The sequence below is a fragment of the Empidonax traillii genome, unplaced genomic scaffold, assembly GCF_003031625.1.
Source record: "Empidonax traillii isolate 1590-97213 ecotype Southwest subspecies unplaced genomic scaffold, ASM303162v1 scaffold474:size1423191, whole genome shotgun sequence".
NCBI lineage: Eukaryota > Metazoa > Chordata > Aves > Passeriformes > Tyrannidae > Empidonax > Empidonax traillii.
In genome coordinates, this window is record NW_020955667.1 from 611,823 (window position 1) to 631,297 (window position 19,475).

Genomic DNA, 19,475 nt, shown 5'->3' on the forward strand with positions numbered 1-19,475 from the left:
GCAGTGGTGAATGTGTTTCTAAGCAATGTTTCGTGTGTTTTACAAGACATTTAAGACGAGTGCTCCATGTGCAGTGTGTTTAACATGGACTGTTTCCCTCTCACACTTCAGTCACAGGAACATTGTTAAGCCCCAGCATCTCCTGGCACTGCCCTGACACATAGTTTGGACCAAAGTCCAGCCCTGGGTCTGAACACTTCAATAATGGAAAGATGGCACAGATTCGTTCCCTGGAGCTTCAGACATTTACAATCTGGTTTAAGTGCTTGAGAACACTTAAAATTAGTAACTACACTACGACAGAATACCTTCACCATAGTGTTTAAGCAGAGCTCTGAGGGCTGAGAGAAGACAGGCACATCCTGAGGGCCAGCAAGAGAAAAACACTCTACCTTGGTTCAGAATGCAGAGCCTTTCCCCCAGCTTCCATCTCCGGAAATACAAATCCATCCTGTCCTGCTTGTTCACGGGGCTTAAACTGGATTTCAGCACGGATCACTGAGCAGCACAGACAGGCCAAGACATCTTCACGTTGGGCTCACGGATGAGGATTGCTTAAAGCCGGGTTTAAAATACACAACGTGCAAATGGAGTTTAGGCTGAAGCTGCTCTTTAGCTGTGAACCCCCAGCCAACAGACACAAGCGAGGGAAATGCCCTGTTCTGCCACAGCCATTGAGGCAGTTCAAATTCTCACTTTTTAAAAGAAAAGCTACCTCTACCTCATCTTTTTTTCTTTTGTTAATGGCTTTTGATTTGCAGAATTGTTCCTCTGCTCTTTTCTCCCTCATCTGTGGCTTAAACGGTGCTGGCTTGCACTTGGGGGCTGATCCTACTGAACCTGTTGCCATAATCCCGTAAGACTGGGGTCTGTGCTGGGAAGGTGATCTTCAAAGGCACGAGCTTGTTTAGGAAGCTGACAGACTATTAGTCATATACTTCAAAAATACCTTTGAAATCAAGAGTGTTTTGAAACCTTGTTTTATCTTTAAAAGGTGTGCAGATACTTTTGAAAGCAGCATTACTCCCTGTGTTTCATGCTGCATGACTGGAAACAAGGCTAAAATTAGCCATGGTATTTCTTACCAGTTTTCAGCCTCTTCCCTGTGCTGGCTTCGTGTTCATTGCTTCACTCACTGGAGGTAGGTGGAAGAGCATTGCCAAGATTAACTAGTATTTTTTTTTAATTATTTTCTCTACCATTTTAAAGTAATTTTTACGCAATTTGTTAGAACACTTAAGATCTCACTAGAAACATGGCAGAAAACTTGAATTAAACTAATGGGTTTCCAGTGCTGTACCTTTCTAGATCCTTTCCTTTGTTCTGAGGCCACACTGGATTTGCCCAGTGGTTGTGCCACATTTAGTCAAAAGCTTTCAGATACTTTTATGGTTATAGCTGTGAGAGAAATTCCCCAAACTGCACACTCAGACTCAGGCTTTTCTTCTGAGCCTGGCGCTCGCTCCTCGGGCTTTTCCAGAAAATCAGTGTGAAGTTATTTAAAGCAGTTGCCCTTCTCGTGGAATGTGTTTTGGGGGAAAAACAAAATGAAGTGGGTCCTTGGAGTATATGCAAACTATCAATGAAACTGAAGGAGCCTTTAATTGGAAGCTTCAGGTTAACGAGGAGCTGCAGTCGAGCTCCAGCGAAGGGGTGGGTGTCTGTAATTGTATTACAGTTGTGACCATGCTGAGAATAAATGGCAGTGGAAAAATCCCTGGCTGCATTTTTAGTATTCAGTGTTAGGAGTTTATGAGAAAAGAATAAAAGATCAAGTATTTGTAGCTTTGCCTGGCAGCAGCTAAGAGAAGAACATCATTTATCTGCAAGCAGAGCTTGGTAAAAATTACTCAGCACTTAGTAGCCTGAGGACAGAGCCTGCTAGCCAAGATGAAAAACAGCTGTGCCACTGCACTCTTAAGGCAGGAGAGAGGCTGATTTTTCCCTTTAATTACAGTTCCTGAGCCAGAAAGGGAGAAAAAAAGATAGGAGTACATAGACTTTTCAATCTATATCACATTTCCTGTGGGTGTTGGAGGGAGCCTGGAGAGTCTGACCTGTTTAATTATATGTATTTATGGATTCGGTCCCTGGGTACTGTATCCTGTATAAAATGGGGCGAGGAGGGATCTGCTTTCTTTTAGCAACTTCTACAACTTTTGTTCTTTCCTCTTTTTCCTGGTTTCTCTCCCTAACTTTGTAAGGCTCCTCTTTTCTTTCTCTACAGGAGCAATCCCGAACCATCCCAGGAGTATCCTCTTTCCCAGCCTGCTGCTAATTAATTAATGAGTTTGGTTAGGCAAGTGTTTTAGATATAATTAGGCTGTAAAGTTAAATAGCACAATGAAACAAGCATGGGCTGAGAAGCTCGAAGGTCTGGTAACGATTACAGAGGCTTTGTGCAGATGCACGGGCTCATTTCCGTGAGCAGCGGGCTCAAAGCAGCCGCCTCACATCGTGTGCTAAATTATTAGTTGTACTACACCAGTGTCTGGGAGCTTACCAGGGCAACAGGGTGGGGAAAGCAAAAGTAAACAAATATCCTCATCCCTGAGAGCTCATGGAGGACCTGATTCAAGGTCTTTTAAATATCCAGGGGGGTGTGGAGCCGTCTGCTGACAGTTTAACATGTGCATTTCATTCTGAAATCAGACTGCCGTGATTCTGTTTAGTTTAGTCCATTCTGGATTAAATGAAACAGGAACAAGATGTATCTTCTTCTGGAATAAGCAGGACCAGCTCTGTTTAGATACAACAGATTTCAGGCCTCTCTTGCAGGTTCTGTGGTGGAATTCCTGTAATAAGGGCCCTGGTAAGCTCAGATGTCCTGTTGTCATGCCAGGAGGCTGAGAACAGCAACAACCTCCATCCCTGCTGTGACCATCCTCAAAAAAACATGGAAAACTGAAGCTGACTTACTGGTGCAGCTCATGGGGCAGCTGTCAGCCCCTGAAGTTGTGATGTGCTCAGTTTTTCCTCAAGGTTAAGGTTTGGAGGTTTTCTCTTTAGGGAGGTCTGAGGCTCCTGGGTGGTTCTCTGGAGGAGCCCAGCATTGGCTGGCTTTAGGAAAGGCAAAGGCAGTTGGTGGACAAAGCCCAGCTGGGTGTTTGTGCAGTACCTGGTGTAGCAGGGTCCTAAATAGGACACACACCTTGGTGCCTTCAGTCTGTGTGGAACAATCGACTCGCACGGGAAAAGCAGGTAAAGGCAAGGACTGCTTCTCCACAGAGGCTGTCCAGCAAAGGAAATACACCATAAATGATGTAAAAGTTTGCCTTTTCTTCCCGACAGCCACATGAATCACACCACAGCCTGGGTGTGGAGCCAAGTGCTGGGAGTAGAAGTCAGATGTTGTTATTAATTTTTTATCTTTAAGTTGTTCAGATCTTCTGACCTTCTGCCTTTGCCCTGCCACAAACACACACACAGAGGACATACAAATCCTCACTTAGGCCTTGAATAAACTGTGGTGAGGAATGTCCAGAGTTTCCCCTTATTTTTCACTTTGGGTCCAGGGTCTTTTGGCATGACTGTCCCATTTGAGCCAAAGACTGGATCTTCCCTGCCTGTAAAGAGGGAGGTGATGTACCTGAATTTTACTTAGTTTCTGTTCCTGTATACATTATATTACCCCTTAACATGTGATGTATTGTACGTCATACTGTGTATGACCCATTTTACTTTCCTGCACCCTCCTCCACCCATCATCTTCCTGCTTTATTTAAAGACCCAGATCATCCATCTGCCAGCATATGCCTGTGCCAGAGAAGTGGACTCGTCCTAGCACTGTGTCCCCATGTTAACCTTGACATGCCAGCTTATAGCCCTCCCCATGCACAGGCATAGGAGAAATCCATCCTCCTCGCTCGTCTGGACAGATGGTGAGGCCCTACTGAGTGGAGTTTGGGTGGGGATCTGAGGGAATCCCTTTTCCTGTCCAGGTGCTGTGGCTTTGTTGTTGCTGAAGGGACTCTGGCATAGAGGAGCCACTGGGCAGCAGCCCCATGTCTTGGATCATCCAGGCTGTCCGTGGACAGGAAGGCTTCACCAGAAATGGTGAGTGGGGAAAATGTACTGCTGAAGAATACAGCCTAGAAAGTTCACGCTGGATTTGACAGCACAGAACTTAGTGCAGGTTAAACCGTGGAGTTGAGTTACTAAAGAAAGCCAAGGTGTTCCCTCAGCCCAGACCACCTGTGTTAAACACGCTGCCCTGGCCATTAACTGTGTGTCTAGACGAGGCCATGGGTATGGGCTGTGTCACCGCTGGTTCAGATTGACTGAGCAAACCACATCCTCGCGTCCTGGCGCTGCAGGAAACTGGAATAACACCAGCGATACGAAAATAGCGTGTGAAAAGCCCAGACCTCCCACCACTCTGGAGTAATTTCTTTCAACCTTCACTCCGCTGTCCAAAACACTCACGTGAAATCTCTCCCCGGAGTCACTTTACGCTCCAGTGCGGAGAGCAATTAGTTTTAATGGCATTAAATGGATCTCCTCATGCAGGAGGTGCATTGCCGACTGTGTCAGACAGACCACCTGCCTCGCTCCCGCCCTGCCGGCCCCGGTGCTTGGGCTGAAGGAGGGAGGCTCTGGGTGCCCTGTGGGAGCCACGTGGAGCTGTGGTGGGAGATCAGCCCAGGACACGGCCGGGCAGGGCACGGGGACATTTAAAACTGTCCTTTGAAAAGGACATTGTAGTGCTGCAGCGTGTCCAGCGAAGGGCAATAAGGCTCCTGAAAGTTCTAGAAAACACGTCTGGTAAGGAACATCCGAGGGAGCCGGGGATGTGTTAGTCTTATGGATCCTCAGTGCTCTCTACATGGAGAGAGGGGAGGGCCGGGCTCTTCTACTGGGCCTGCAGTGAGAGGACAAGAGGAAATGGCATTAAGCTGAGATTCGGATTAGATATTAGAAAAAGTTTTTTCCCTGCTCGGGTGGCCAGACACTGGAATGGGCTGCCCAAGGGGGGGTGGAGTCACCATCCCTGGCGCTGTTTAAGAGGCGTCTGGATCTAGCGCTGGGCGATGTGGTTCAGTGCTTTAGGGGCTACAGTGGCAGTGCCGGGTGAACGGCTGGACTGAGCGATCAGAAAGGCCCGTCCCAACCCGAGACCTCCATAATTCCGTAACTCCGGGACTCCAAGGTCTCCCGGGGCAGCCCCGCCCTCACCCCAAATGGCCGCCGCGGCTTCGCGGGCCCCGCCCCGCGCGGGCTGGCGGCGCTTGGCCCTCCGGCCGTGAGGGGGCGCGCGGGGGCCGCTGCCGGCAGGGACGGGCGGAGCGGCCGCGGCCCGGCGGTACCGGCACCGCGGGCCGGCCCGGCAGGTGCGGGGAGCGGGCACGGCGGGCATGGCGGGGCATGGCTGGGCTGCGGCGGGGCTGACGGGCCGGGGGCGGGGGGCGGGGGGGGGAGCGGGGCAGGGCCGGGCCCGGCCGGAGCGCTGTGCGAGCCGCGGGCAGGGCGGGCGGCGGGGCTGAAGGTCGCGGCGCTGGGAGGGAGCACATCCCGCGGTGGCGGCTCTGGCTGTTCCCGCACCGGCGGGACCCGATGTTCCCGGGTGTCTAACGCGTGCTCTTCCCGGTTCCTGGGTACAGCCGTCCTTCGGGAGGTGCGGTAAAGCCGGGCTCCCTCCCCGCGGGCTGCTGAGCGCCCGCCTGCCCGTGTTGGTGCTCTGCGTGTGCGGGGTCCGGGTGGGCACTGCCAGGTGTCACGTTGGGAAACCTCTGCCTCTGGGAGCAAAGCCCCCAGCACCTCCGAGAGCACTGCCGGGAGGCTCTGCTAGCCTGGGAGGCGGCGGAAAAGGCGTGTGGAAAACCAGGAACTGCCTCCCTCTGAAGGCTCCTGTGTGTTTCAGGTGAATACCCTGCACATCACCCCATGAAGAAGCTTTATTGCAAACCCATATGGTCCTTAACTCCCCAGCTTTCCCTGCTGGGCTCATCTCCGTTCCAGGGTGCGCTGTGTGCTACATCTAATGGTCCTGTTTACAATTTATTGAAGATAAGATGTGAAAGGGTTATCATGTGGGCAGTGCTCTTAACTCACACAGCAAATGTGGGTCCTTGCACAGTGTGGTTGTGTGAGTGATGTTTCACTTCAGCATTCAAGAGTTCAGTTTTAGCCACACCTGGGCATAGATCTTGGCAGATGTTTTTGCCTAATGGAGTTTCAGTAGCCAGAAAAACGCTAGGAAACACGGGTTGTGGTTCACCAGGCTGCTGTTGTCACTTGGCTGTGTGAAGGTGCTTGGTGTTTGATCCTGAGCTTCCAGGTTCTGACTGGAGAGGAAACCCTTCTGTCCAGGGGCAGCAGGAATATTTTTATGCCAAGGAGTTCGCAAAAAAATTCTATTAAAGGAATTGCTGCTGAAAAGGTGCAGATCCACTCCTGACAAAATGCTTGGGAATGGGCAGTTTTCCCCTCACTTTTCCCGAATGCTCAGGTGCTGCTCTCTCCTGACTCCTGATGCAGGTTTGCTGACTCCTGTGTGCACACCAGTCCAGGGTCTCGCCCATGGCCCGTGATCACAAGCCTGATGACAGAGCATGTGCTTGGTCAGTGTTTTGCAAAAGAGCCTCTGCAATCAGCGTGTTTGTTTTACTGGTTTTGTGTGTGAGGAAGCAGCACAAAAATCTGTGTCAGCCTCTTCCTGACAGGCTGTGGGAGGAAGGAAGGGTTGGCAGGCAGATGAAATATTTGTCAGATGGAGAGAAGATAATCAGGGAGAAAAGTGTGCTGCTAGAAGAGGTTACCTGGCTGTAGGTAACCTCCTGAAATCCCTCCTCCTTCTCTGGAATCCCCCCCTGGCTTGGAGAATTAAAGAATGGTGTTTTTAAGAGTGCCAGGGGCTCCTTGTGCCCCGAGGCGGTGGCAGTCACAGTTCCTAACTGCTGACTGTGCTTAATCTGAATTAAGCACCTGCAGTGGGTCTCCATGACTGGGAGTGTTGTGGATCCTGCTGTTGGTGGGTTCTCAGCGTGGCAGCCAAGTCAGGGATCAGTTGTGGATGCTGCACTGAGTGTCAGAGCTGGTGGTGATGCTGGCACAGGTGCCAGCACAGTCCAAGCCCCAGAGCCGAGAGCTGCTCACCTGCTGATCTGAACCCTTCTGTGGACATTTGGTTTCCTTTTCAGAATAAACACTGGTGATTTTATTCTTGTCCTTAAGCTGAAGGACAGGATACTGGCAGGAGGAGGCTCTTCATGGTTCTTTCATGTGTTGCAGAAAATGCTCTGAAGGTGAACTGAACAGCGCCCACTGGAACCGAATCTGTCTGACAAAGGTCCTCCTTCCCCCAAAGGCCTGTTGGTGGCCAGGAGGGACCCTGTGCAAGGGATGGGCTCGGAGAACAGCGCTCTGAAGAGCTACAGTCTGGAGGAGCCGCCGTTCACGCTGCCCACGGGACACACGGTGTACCCGGCCGTGCTCCAGGATGGCAGACGTGCCTCCGTGTTCGTGTACAAGCGGGAGAACGAAGATAAGGTTAATAAAGCTGCCAAGGTACTGCCACCTGCCCGGGACAGACTCGTCACAGCTGTCCCTGCCTTTTATTGGGAGGGTGGGAATTGATGCACAAGGGTCAGACCTTGGGGAGGGAGGGCAGGAGAAGAGGTGGGAGCTGACCGTGGCTGTGCAGGGGGGCAGGAGGGGTTGGCAGCTGCAGAGCCTTGGCAGAGAGCTGGTCTCTTCCTGCAGGTGTAAGTCAGAGGGTCTTTCCTGGGTAGATCCACCCAAAATACTATGTCTGTTATGTCTGAGACTTTCTTTTATTCTGTGTAAGACTTTTTCCTTCATATAACTGAAGGGAACTGACAAGAAAGATGCAGAGAAACTGTTTACGAGGGCCTGTAGTGACAGGACAAGGGAATGGCTTTAAACTGATAGAGGGCAGGGTTAGATTAGATATTGTGAAGAAATTCTTCCCTGTGAGGGTGGTGAGGCCCTGGTGCAGGTTGCCCAGAGAAGCTGTGGCTGCCCCATCCCTGGAAGTGTCCAAGGCCAGGTTGGACAGGGCTTGGAGCAACCTGGGATAGTGGAAGGTGTCCCTGCCCATGGCAGGGAGTGGAATGAGGTGATCTTTAAGGTCCCTTCCAACCCAAGCTTTTCTATGACTCCATTCCAATGTGTTATAATAAGGTGTGCAGTGAGTGAGTGTGCTGGGTGCCTGGGGAGGAGCAGGGCTGTGTTGTCTGAATTCACTGAGAAAACGTGGCTAAGAGTGCAGGACTGAGCTCTGCAGACAGAGGAGCTGCCCCAGGTGAGATCTAACAGATGCCTTTGTTTCTGGAAGCACCTGAAAACCTTGCGCCATCCTTGCCTTCTGCGCTTCCTCTCTTGCACTGTGGAAGCAAATGGGATCCACCTGGTTACGGAGCGGGTGAAGCCTCTGGAGCTGGTCCTGGAGACACTTTCCTCTGCCGAGATCTGCGCAGGGATCTACGACGTGCTGCTGGCACTCATCTTCCTCCATGACAGGGTAGGTACCCCTGGCAGCAGCCAGCAGGCTTTGGAGGGAGACAGATGAAACGGGACAGGAGAGCACCTGGGCTTGTCTGGGTGAGTCATTTCTGATTCCTCCCAAAAAGCAGCCACATGCCCCACAGTTCTTTTAGGCTGAAACTGCTAAAATGATTGGCTGCTTTGTGGGAGGAAGGGTAGCTGAAAATGCTGTGGGGTTTGGAAGTAAGGGAGCAAGCAGTTCTCAGTTCATGAATCTGCTTGCAGTGCTTCTTGCTTTAGGGAGATGGGATTGCTCAGCCTTGGCATTTGTTTACAGCTGTCACCCCATGTCAGAGATTGGTGTCACTGCTCCCCTGACTGTGTGTTTGTCCAGGACTGCAGTTAAATCCCAGCTCAGACTGTAGCTCTGGGGCTTTGTGTTCACAGTTGGAGAACTTCCCTGGATTTACAGTTGTGTTGCAGGGGCTGTGACAATCAGGCCTTTGTCTGCTCCAAAACCCTGGCCCTCCTGCCTGGCACCTGCTAGTCACCTACCAAATCCCAGAGGGTCTTTGGAACTGTGCTTTTTGGCAGCTTTCCCTCACAGCACCTACTAAGTGCTGGTTAAGATTTTACATCTCCATCTATCCCCTGAGTCTGCTATTCTTTTTCTTTTCTCTGTTCTAGGGAAACCTGACACATAACAATGTCTGTTTATCATCCGTGTTTGTGAGTGAGGATGGGCACTGGAAGCTGGGAGGAATGGAAACAGTTTGTAACTTCAGTGAAGCCACCCCAGAGGTAAGAGCCAAGCCAAGTGCACCCTCAGATGACCAGGAGAGGATTCATGGCCTGTGGAAACCGGCCATCTAAGGACATGAAGGCCCAAGTCCTTCCACTTAGCTGGATTTACTATTAAGTGTGTTGGTTCACTTCCAGCTCTGCCCCGAATCTTTCCTCTAAGGACAGCACAACTATAAACTACAGTGTCTACACAAATTAATTCCCCATTAGCCAAAAAGCACATGCTTTTCTAAGGGACACTGCTAGCTGGAGAGTGAGAAGTCTCTGCTTCTCTGGACTTATTTAAAAACAAATTAAAAAAAAAAAAACAAAACTTTAGTGTGAAGCTGGAAGATCCAGGTTGAAATTAATCAATAAGGAAAATAATTTAAATGCCTCCTCAGCTTTTGCTGCTGGCATCCTATCTGCATGCTAGCAGAACAATTCCTGGTTTATTCCTGCTGTGCAGAGTCCCTGCTGCAGCCTGGCACTGTGTCACAGATGCACACTGCCTTTTCTCCCAGAGGATCTGCAAACCCTTCCCGATGAGCTGTCTGTGAGGCCCTGAAGCTGCTTCCTGTCACTTGGTGCTTCCCACCTGCTGCACTGGGGTCTCCCCTGGGGCAGAGCCCAGCACAGCCTGCCCTGGGTGCCAGCAGAAGGGGCAGGGGCAGAGCTCCTTCCACCCCTGAGCCCTGGCCCGTGGGGACAGCCTGCTCTGCTGCTTGGCACAGGTGAGTGGGGGAGGCAGCTCATGTCCCTTTTCTTCTCCTTCCAGTTCCTCTGTCAGGTCAGGTCCGTGCGAGACCAGTCGTGCATCCCTGGCGAGGAGATGGTGAGTAACAGAGTAACAGCACCTGCTCCAGGAAGGTCCTGCTGGCAACAAATCAAAGTGTGATGTTCAGGATACATATTTTCATTCCTGTGTTTTAGTTTCTTATGCCTGAATGGCGTGGAAGTGGCTCTTGGATAATATCCGAGGTTTCCTTTTTCCCCTCTTCTGTCCCATCCCTGGTTTGGGAATGGTGTTGGGCACAGGCAGTGATATTTTCCCAACACTTTGTTTTGCAGCTTTAAATGCTTCTAAGTCACCAAAGCCTTGCAAAAATGACAGAGTAGTTGCTGAGATTGCCCAGATCACTGTGGTCCCACGGCTGTGGAGCTCTTGTAACAGCCTTTTTTCCACCCATTAGTCACTTCCTACCCAGTGAGAATCCTTGGAGTTGCTTATGCTGAAGGAGCACTCTTTCACTCTCTAATTATCACCTGTTTCCATAGAAATGCTGAAAGCTGTTGCCTGCCAGCATCCACTGGGGAGTTGTTCCATTGTGATGTAGTTGCTCCTTTGGGTTATAAATTCACCAGTGGAGGTTTTTTTAGCATAATATTCTACTTACAGGGTATGCTTTGGTGCTATAAAAAGAACTGGAGACTTTATATGGCAGGGGGTGGGAATAGAGACTCTTGGAAATTACCAAGTACTTCCTAAGTTCCTGCTTTGCTGATTTTTTTTTTTTGTTTGTTTGTTTTATTTTCAGTCTGCAGATTTCAAGATCCTGCCCAGCAGCTACGGGCACGCGAGGGATGCCTATGCCTTTGGAACAACAGTTGAAAATCTCCTGACAGTCCTCAATGACCAGGGTGAGGAATGACACCTGTCCATTTTGCTGTGGCCAGGCCCCTGTGGCTCATTCCTTGTGTGTGCTGAGCCACTCCCCTTCTGTGGCAGCTGCAGGAGTGCCGTGGCTTTGGTGGCCAGTGTTGTTCTTTGTGTTTGCTGGGCTAAATGCAGGCCTTGGCTCCTCCTGCATTCCCCTCTTCCTGCGTTTGGACGTGGTCAGGGGTGGCTGGAGGTCATCAGCCCATGTGCCACAAGCATTCCCAAACCTCCAGTTCTGCCCCACCAGCCGCCTTTCCAGGGGCTGTGGATGTGGCACGTGGGTCTCGTGTGCCACAGCTGAGCAGGGGCTGCCACCTTCCAGCAGAGAGGGAGCTTCTTGGGAGGACAGTAGCACCCCTTGGAGCCCCAATGGCCAGGCAGCTTAGGAAGAGAAATGCAAGTGCTGTTTTGCAATTTTGCTATAAATTAGAGTGAAAAATAAGTTTTGGGGAAGGTGGGGGGACTCCTTAATGTATCTAGTTCAGTGTTGAGAGAGAAATCTAACTGTAGGTGCTCTGGATTTCAGTTTCAGCAGATATCCTCTCCAGCTTCCAGCAAACCTTGCACTGCACACTGCTCAACCCAGACCCAAAGTGTCGTCCACCCCTGTCCAGCTTATTGTCTCACGAGTTCTTCAGGTAAGGACAGGAACAGGAGGCCTGTCTTGGTCTTGCCACTGCCTGTTTCTGTCTTGCAGAGTGTTAGCTGGGGTGAAGGTGTGGAATGGAAGTGCAGATTTAATCCCTGTCTCGTACAGGGATCTTTGACAAAGAGATTCCTTTAAATTAAGAAATTGTTACCAGCCTCTCCAGTGAGGTGCTGGGCAGCAGCTTTCAGGTCTCACCTCCATGCTGGCATTCTTAATCCAGCAGATCAAGACTTGCATCCCTCTGTGTAGTTCCCTCTGCTGAATGAATGGTGGGGGTTTGCAGTCACTTCATTGTGGATGGCTTAAGCGTCACTTGACATGTCTTTGTGTTTAGGAATGATTTTCTGGAAGTTGTGAATTTTCTGAAGACCTTAACACTGAAGTCTGAGGAGGAAAAAACCGAATTTTTCAAGTAAGTGAACGAACTGTAATCTGGAAGCTTCTTATTTCAGACACACTTTTGCCAAATGGACTGGGGGGGACCTGGGGGGGCTTGTTCCCAGAGGTACTTCCTCAGCTGGCAGATTCTGGTTGCTTTGGCAGAAGGTTGTTTGCTCTGTAACATTTTGGGTCCTCCAGGCAAAGTAACAATTGCACCAAAGAGGAAGCTCTTCAGCTCTTCCTTTCCCAGTTCTTTGTGCATGGTTTGGTGTTTGGGAGGAGTCCCTGCTGGGCAATGTCTGCCAGGGAGAGCGATTGCAGCAAGACTTGTTGGATGAATTAATGCTGTGGTGCCAGCCCTGCCTGGCACAAATAAATAAACCCATTCCACGCTCTTCTGGCCACCTCTAAAACGCATCAGATGGAAGTGTTTTCAAAATGGGATTCCTTTGTGCAGGGGCAGCTTCCCTTGGGTGGGGGATGGAACAGCCTTTCCCAAAGCAGTAGGACAATTCTTGTGATGCACCAGGCTGTGGGGTGAGAGGAAAGCTCCCTGCTGCAGTTTTGACTGTAGCTCCTCATGGGAGATGCCAGCTCTGAGGCAGTTTGATGCCCCAGCAGCTTCCTGTGCCAGTTGGATGTGCCTGTGCCAGGCTGTGATCCGGGTGTGGGGTTTGACAGGATGTGGCTCCAGCTCCTGGTCTGTGTTATCTTTGCCTGAAGCCCCAGGCAGGAGCAGAGCCTTGTCCGTGTAGGTCAGAGCACAGGCCAGGGAGAGGCTGCCCTGGGACACAAAAAGGGCAAAGTGATATTAAAGGAATCAGGCATAAATGCATGGAAAGCTGCCTTGATACTAATTGCTGTCTCATGGAATGCAGATTCCTGCTGGACCGGGTGGCTGGCTTGTCAGAGGAGCTGATAGCATCACGGCTGGTGCCTCTTCTACTCAATCAGCTCGTGTTTGCAGAACCTGTAGCTGTCAAGAGTTTTCTTCCTCATCTGCTGGGCCCAAAGAAAGGTGACCTTTAACTACTTTGTTGTCACAATCATTACTGACAAGTTTGGAATGGATTCAGAGTGGTTGTTTCATTGAATCAAGGGAACAGTGGTGTTTCTTTACCCAGACCAAATACTGTAACATACAGAACTGGAAAGGACAGTTATTTGTGCTTCCTCCTTTGCAGTACTTCCCACTGCTCTGCTGATGATGGGAGGAGAGTTAGGAAAGACCTGGACTCTCTCCCAGGCTTATGTGTCACCCCACCCTGCCACCCCAGGGTCTCACTGCATATCCCTCTTCTCACTTTTCCCCTGCCTGCCCTTTTTCCTTCTCTCCCTGCACTCATTCACCTCTAAGGGCACTCAGTGTCCTCTCCTTTGCCCTGTGAGAGGTGTTCATTGTGTCTTGTCCCCAGCTCTCTCTGTCCTTACTCTTTGCCTGCCCTCTCTAAAGTTGCTTAAAAGTTATTTAAAGTCTTAAAATAGTTACCGGTGTTTCAGCCAAGCGAAGCCTCTCTCAAGAGTGTTTGACCTTCCATGTTCAGAGCCAGGGCCATGGAGCAATGAACAGTGGCACTGTTGCCTCCCCTCCCTCCCATCTCTGACATCCCAGGCAAGCTGTGTTGGCAGCTGACACAGCCTCAGACCTGGCAGTGAGGTGACACTGTCACCCTCACCTGTGATGTTTTCTCAGTCAGGAGCTTTTGGGTGAGCTGTCTCTCCTTGTTGAAGCAGCTTCTTCACATCTCCACCTTTCCTCCCTAGAGCAAACTGGGGAGAGCCAGACCAGCTGCCTGCTGTCCCCAGCCTTGTTCCAGGCCCACGTCATCCCTGTGCTGCTGAAGCTGTTTGAGGTTCACGAGGAGCACGTCCGGATGGTGCTGCTGTCCCACATCCACGCCTACGCCGAGCTCTTCTCCCGGGAGGAGTTGAAAAACATCATATTGCCACAGGTTAAGCACGGCAAACCAATAGGTGGTATATCCTGGAGTGTGGATTTCATAGAATCACAGAGTGGTTTGGGCTGGAAGGGACATCACAAATCATCTGGTCCAGCCCCATCCTCTGATCAGCCACCCTCTTCAGCATGAAGTAGAAGGCTGATCTTATGCTATATGTATAACATCCATCTCCTGACAGCTGTGGGGGGGATATCAGGAATTAAATATGCTACGTTTAATGTGTAACATTTAAAGGGGAAGGCGGTGGAAAAGCAGGATTTCTGTAGTTGGTGACATCACTGTGTTGTTGGTGCAGGTGTTGCTGGGCCTTCGAGACACCAGCGACTCCATCGTGGCCATAACGCTGCACAGCCTGGCAGTGCTCGTGTCCCTGCTCGGGCCTGAAGTGGTTGTAGGTGGAGAAAGAACCAAGATTTTCAAAAGCTCTGCACCAAGTTTCATGAAAACTGCTGATCTCTCCCCAGAAGGTAAAAGACACGGTCAGAGTGCCCTTGGGATTCTTGCCCGTTCTGTCCAAGCAGCGTAGGCAGAATTTCTTGGATGATGAATCCATTGCTGGTGACAGGTTAATTGCAAAAAAAAAAAAGCTAATTTGCAGCCAAAATTCAGTTTTAAGTTAGGTGCTATTTGTAGATACAGAATTGATATCAGAAGAAGGGTTACATAAAAGTATTTCAAATATAGAAAATATATGGGGGAAAATTAAAATCTCTTCTTCATTTAAGAATCCCTGTGAGTAAAGGAGCTACAGTGTTTGAGTGTGTGTCTTTGGTGGAAAAACTACAGAGCCCTTCTAAAGGACTTATACAGACAGTTGTTTTAATATTCCCTTTGTCTTTCCTGTTTTTAAAAATAGTAAATCTCACCTTCTTCCCCCAATTTCTATTCATAGATTGGAAAAGGAATACCAACTTCCCTATTTTATCAGCTCTCTGGAGGCTTTTCAGCTAATCCAAGTGAAGACAGTAGCCCCTGCACCTGCTAGATAACTTGGAACAAGTGTACTAAGGGAAAGCTTTTCTGGATATTGAAACACTAAAGATGTTTGTAACTGGAGGGAAGAATCAGCACTTGTGCTACTTTAGACATACAGATACCAAATGAAATGCATGACAGAGACCAGTTTAAGTATAAATGTTTGTTTCCTGTTTGTGTATGTACTGACAGCTACCACCCTTTATTAAAGTCTGTGGATGGCTCATTGCATTAGTTTCTTTACATCATTTTAGTAGACAATGGTAGTAAATAAACCCCTTTGGATTGCATGTGGAAACCAGGTTTATTTTTCAGGATATATTTAAAATTAGACCTGTTTTAACTATTGATAAACAACAAAAAACCCACCTTTGTCCTCAGCAGTGAGTGATGACCTGCAAAAAGCAGCACTAGAAGCTGAACACACGAGGCTCAACAAGCTGTGTGCTTAAGCCCCTCAAAGGATGTGCCCTTTATCAAGGGCGCTGTGGGGAGGGGGAGTTGTTCTGTTTGTTCCTTTGCAGTCCTTTCTAGTGCCATTGCCACGTGTCCCTGGTGGCACTGGTTATCCCCAGCCTAGGCAGGCTCAGCTGGCTGGGAACACAGGTGAGCCCCGTGGGATAGGTGAGGGCTGGCCCGAGCTGTGCCACTCTGAGGTGGAGGCAGCAGGGCCCCACACGGCTGAGGTGACACCACCAGACCCTGCAGCTCCCCAGGACAAACTGCAGCTGGATGCTTGCCAAGCTGTCACTGAAACACATGCCTTGGGCAGCTCCAAAGCGTGGCCTTGACTGCCCACCCCCACCTCACCTCAGGTGTGACAGGAAGGAGCCTTCAGGGTAGAGATTCTCGTTCCTGGGAGCTGCTGTGCCTGTGCCCAGGCAGGGAAGAGGCTTTGTGTAGACTCAGGAGTTTGGTTATGCTTGGAGTTGTCGGGACTGAGTGCAGTGCTTTTGTTAAGAGGCAGGTACCAGGGGATTTGCGATGCCATGCAGTGCAGCAGTTGGAATTTTGGATCCAGCCAGGTGGCAGACAGCATTTCTGAAGCATCTGCTCTGATCATAATCACTTTGTTCATTGTGTATTTCTTGAAAGAACATCTCAGCAAAAACTGGCCATGTACAGTTGCCATAACTTTGTACTGGCAAGAGTGGCAGGCAGCAGGAACAGAGGAGTATTGTGTTATCCATGGATCAGGAGGTGCAGCTGTCGGATTGCTGTGCCAGGCTTCAGTGTAAATAAGAACATTCCAATGCTGGGAGCAGTTTCAGCTGTGACTGACAACACATCTTGTGGATTTGTGTCCTTTCTTTTCTTTTCTCCTGGCAGGTTCCCCCCGTCACATTGTGAGCAATCAGAGAAATCAAACCTCCCGGCCCTTGAAGAGCAGTTCCAGCTCGTTCCCCATCTCTGGAAATGTACCTGCCAAGAAGCTTTCTGGGCGACAAGACAATCCCCTGGCTTTAAAGACAGGTAAAACGCACTCCCAGTGCTTCCTTCTTGGAAATCAAGTGTTTCACAAATGAAGTGTTGCTTGAAAAATGTTAGTTTTCCCCATGTACTGATCTGAAAGTTTCAATGAACCACAGAAGGCAACAGTGATGGAAGGCGAGTGTGACCCTTGATATCCTAGGGAATAGCTGTCTGGGAAGCAGAGATGCACAGACTGGCTGTGTGGCCTTGTGTTTCCTTGTGGCAGGCTCTGTGATGTGCTTTCACCCCTCTCACAGCTCGGCAGATACCCTGGATTTACAGGTCAGCTCGTTCTGACAGTCAAAGCCAACTCTGTTTCCTTCCATGGCCTTGCCTCAGTCACCTGTTGCTCATCAGCTGTCAGTGTATTGCCCCAGGGCCTGGAGGTGAATTCCCTCCTTTACAAGCAGGAAGGTGTCCAGGCTTTCTTCCCAACCAGTTACTGGCTGGTTCCCATGCCAGGTGCTGCCTGTGGCGTCAAGGAGCTTTAGGGACAACTCTGTTTCTGCACTTGCTCTCTTGAAGTGAGGATGTAACATCTTTGTCTTCCACAGGTGAGCAAGGCCCTCAGCCCTCCCTGAATGGAATCCCTGGAAGCATGGCTACACTGAATAGCAGGAGCTCTCTGACTACCTCTGAAAAGCCAGCAGAGGAGTGGCCAGACTGGAGTGAGCCAGAGGAGACAGACACTGAGAAAACTGTGAACATTCAAATTCAGCCCCGAGAGCTGCAGGGCAGTGTGGAACCTTATTTTGCTGATCATGATGTAGATGAGAAGCCCTGGGATGACTTTGAGCCCAGGAGCCCCAGTCCTAAACTGCCCTCAGGGAACTGCCTCACTGTGACACAAGCTGATGCAGCTGGAAGGCCTCTGCCAGGTACCCATCGACTGAGCAAGGAATTCAAAAGCCTCGGACTGAGTCCCCCCACAAAGTCCTGCCCTGGAAACAGCTGGAGCAATGACAAGTGGGACCACCAGGACCAACTGGAACAAACTGTGCTGCCAAAACCAACCTTTCAGGAGAGGTTGAAGTCTTCATCAGAGAATGGCCTGGGAGAAGAGTTCACAATAAAAGTGAAGAAGAAACCCGTGCCAGACCCTGAGCTGGACTGGTTTGCTGACATGATCCCAGACATTAAACCTTCTTCTGCTGTCCTCATTTTACCCGAGGCCGGGACAGAAGCAGCTGATCCCACTCCCTCGGGGGGCGTGTCCAGCAGAGATGGTGCCTCCCAGAATGTGCTGTTTTCATCCAAATTTGCAGCAGCTGATGCCATTGAGGTAAGAGGCTCCAGGCAGGGGGTGTCAGTGACTGCACCCTCGAGAGGATCCCAGAGCACACACAGCACCAGCCAGCCCCTTAGCGGGGTGGTGGACACCTGAGCAGGGATGAGGGGCACAGGCCCCACAGATGAGTCCTTCCCTGGGAATGCAGGATGCTGAGCTCTGCCTCAGCAGGGAAGTCAGTGGGCCATTCATACAGCAGCAAGAGGGCTATGTTGAGTAAGAGTGAGGGCAGAGACTCAACTTGTACACTACTAAAAGTACTGACTAAGGAGTTTTAACTCCAGCTTTTACTCTGTGTTGCTGGATCCTGGATGCAGGAATCCTACACTTCACTAGGGAGAGTCTGACCAAGGCTGGATCCTGGCTGCTGAGCAGGCACGGTCCCAGCACCAGCAGAAGGGGCTTTCAAGCACAGAGGGTGCTCAGGACTTACTGTTGTTCTTGGTTCTTCTAGGAAAACCTAAAAGCATTGCCAATTAAAACCCAGGAAAGCAGAACGTCTGGATTCCAGAGTAAAATTTTCTAAAAGCGCTCTATTTTCATGAAAGAATAGCTGAAACATTTCTCTATTTCAGAGAATCAGTGGGGTTATAATTTTTGGTTTTTTTTAAGAAAGCAGGTAAATCCCTGTAGCCCCTTCATGGAGACTCCAGAGACTGCTGCTGTTTCCCAGCAGGGGAGGCAACACTCCCACCACTGCCACCTGACTGTGTGCCCTTCCTTAGGGAGCAGGTGTTGACTTGAGTTGTTTTGCTCATTCAGCCTCAAGAGAGGTAACCAGGGGTGGAGCAGGGAGCAGGAGAGCAGCCTGGGATGTAAACTGAAGTTGTTTACAACATTTGAAAATGGCACAATGTCCTGAGACAGAAGCACTGTCATGATCTCAGCCACATTTTAGGGGGCAGAGAGGAAAGTCACTCACTAGTGCTGTGTCAGTGGGGGGGGGTGAGATCCAACTTACAGTGTCAGAATACAGCAGGAAAACGGCTGTTTCCTAGGGGGAAAGAAATAACCTAATTTATAGCATTCTTCTTTTTAAGGGGAAGTGGTTTTGGAAAAAAACAGTTCTTGCTTTAATTTTAGGGAAAAAATTTAAGACTCTCCCCCTTAAATTTGTTTTTGTCTCTAAAGAGTTTCCTGTTGTAGTTTAAAGTTCTTTAAGACCAAAACCTACAACTACTGGCACTTTATTTTTGACATTTTGGCATGTGTGCCACACAGGCTCCTGGAGCTGTGCTAAGCACACAGGTACAGTGCATGTGCCTTGATGTGTGATGATTTAATGTGATTCTAGGCTGAAGCTACAGGCTGGGGCGAAGAAGAGGAGTTGAACTGGGAAGATGATACAAACTGGTAATGGGACGGAAGGAGACCAAGGCGATCTGTGGTGTGTTGGACCCTGTGCGAGGAGTCGCTGCTTCCCCAGTCCAAAGGATAAGTACCTCAGTGCTGCTTTTGCCAGAAGGCAGGCACTGGCTGCACAGCCAGAGAGATCCCAGGGGACCTGAGCTCCTGCCACGGCTGCTCCTCCCCAGTCTGTGCCAAATCCTGCAGGGGTGAGGCCTGCACTCGAGCAATATGCCCAGCTGTGGTGGTGCCGCTGCTCCCGGAGACAGGAACGGCGGGATGGTGGTGAAGGGTGGGATGGGGCTGACGTGCTACTGGAGGCCAAAAGTGGTGTAAGAGATTGTTCCAGAACTCATCCCTGCCCTGACAAACTGCTGACAATAAATGACAGTCACACTCAGTTCCTTGGTTAATGTGCCTTTTTCCTTTGTTTTTTTATTTCCCCCCCCCCAGCCCTACCCCCTGAAAAGCCAAGGCCTTAGAAATGGCTCCTTTTAACTTTTTAGCTAAGAG

General features: G+C 50.1%; 1 protein-coding gene across 2 annotated transcripts; it reads left to right on the plus strand.

Moving 5' to 3' along the window:
* Positions 1 to 4,741: 4,741 nt before the first annotated feature.
* Positions 4,742 to 19,360, plus strand: SCYL3 (SCY1 like pseudokinase 3). Of its 2 annotated transcripts, none has more exons than XM_027895898.1 (14): positions 4,742 to 4,764; positions 7,231 to 7,506; positions 8,297 to 8,482; positions 9,133 to 9,246; positions 10,007 to 10,063; positions 10,767 to 10,869; positions 11,415 to 11,526; positions 11,872 to 11,949; positions 12,797 to 12,936; positions 13,683 to 13,870; positions 14,175 to 14,346; positions 16,184 to 16,327; positions 16,882 to 17,609; positions 18,910 to 19,360. In XM_027895898.1, the coding sequence occupies exons 2-14, from the start codon at positions 7,342 to 7,344 to the stop codon at positions 18,970 to 18,972; spliced, it is 2,250 nt and encodes a 749-aa protein (XP_027751699.1). In that variant the 5' UTR covers positions 4,742 to 4,764; positions 7,231 to 7,341; the 3' UTR covers positions 18,973 to 19,360. The 2 variants fall into 2 exon arrangements, with proteins under 2 accessions (XP_027751699.1, XP_027751698.1); XM_027895897.1 differs by lacking the exon at positions 4,742 to 4,764 and adding an exon at positions 5,279 to 5,330.
* Positions 19,361 to 19,475: the final 115 nt, after the last annotated feature.

Excerpts from the sequence above, each read along its gene's own strand:
- SCYL3 (XM_027895898.1), top strand. The coding sequence starts at position 7,342 with ATGGGCTCGGAGAACAGCGCTCTGAAGAGCTACAGTCTGGAGGAGCCG. Across the intron at positions 11,950-12,796 it reads GAAAAAACCGAATTTTTCAA|ATTCCTGCTGGACCGGGTGG; the intron begins GTAAGTGAACGA and ends CATGGAATGCAG. Across the intron at positions 17,610-18,909 it reads CAGCAGCTGATGCCATTGAG|GCTGAAGCTACAGGCTGGGG; the intron begins GTAAGAGGCTCC and ends ATGTGATTCTAG.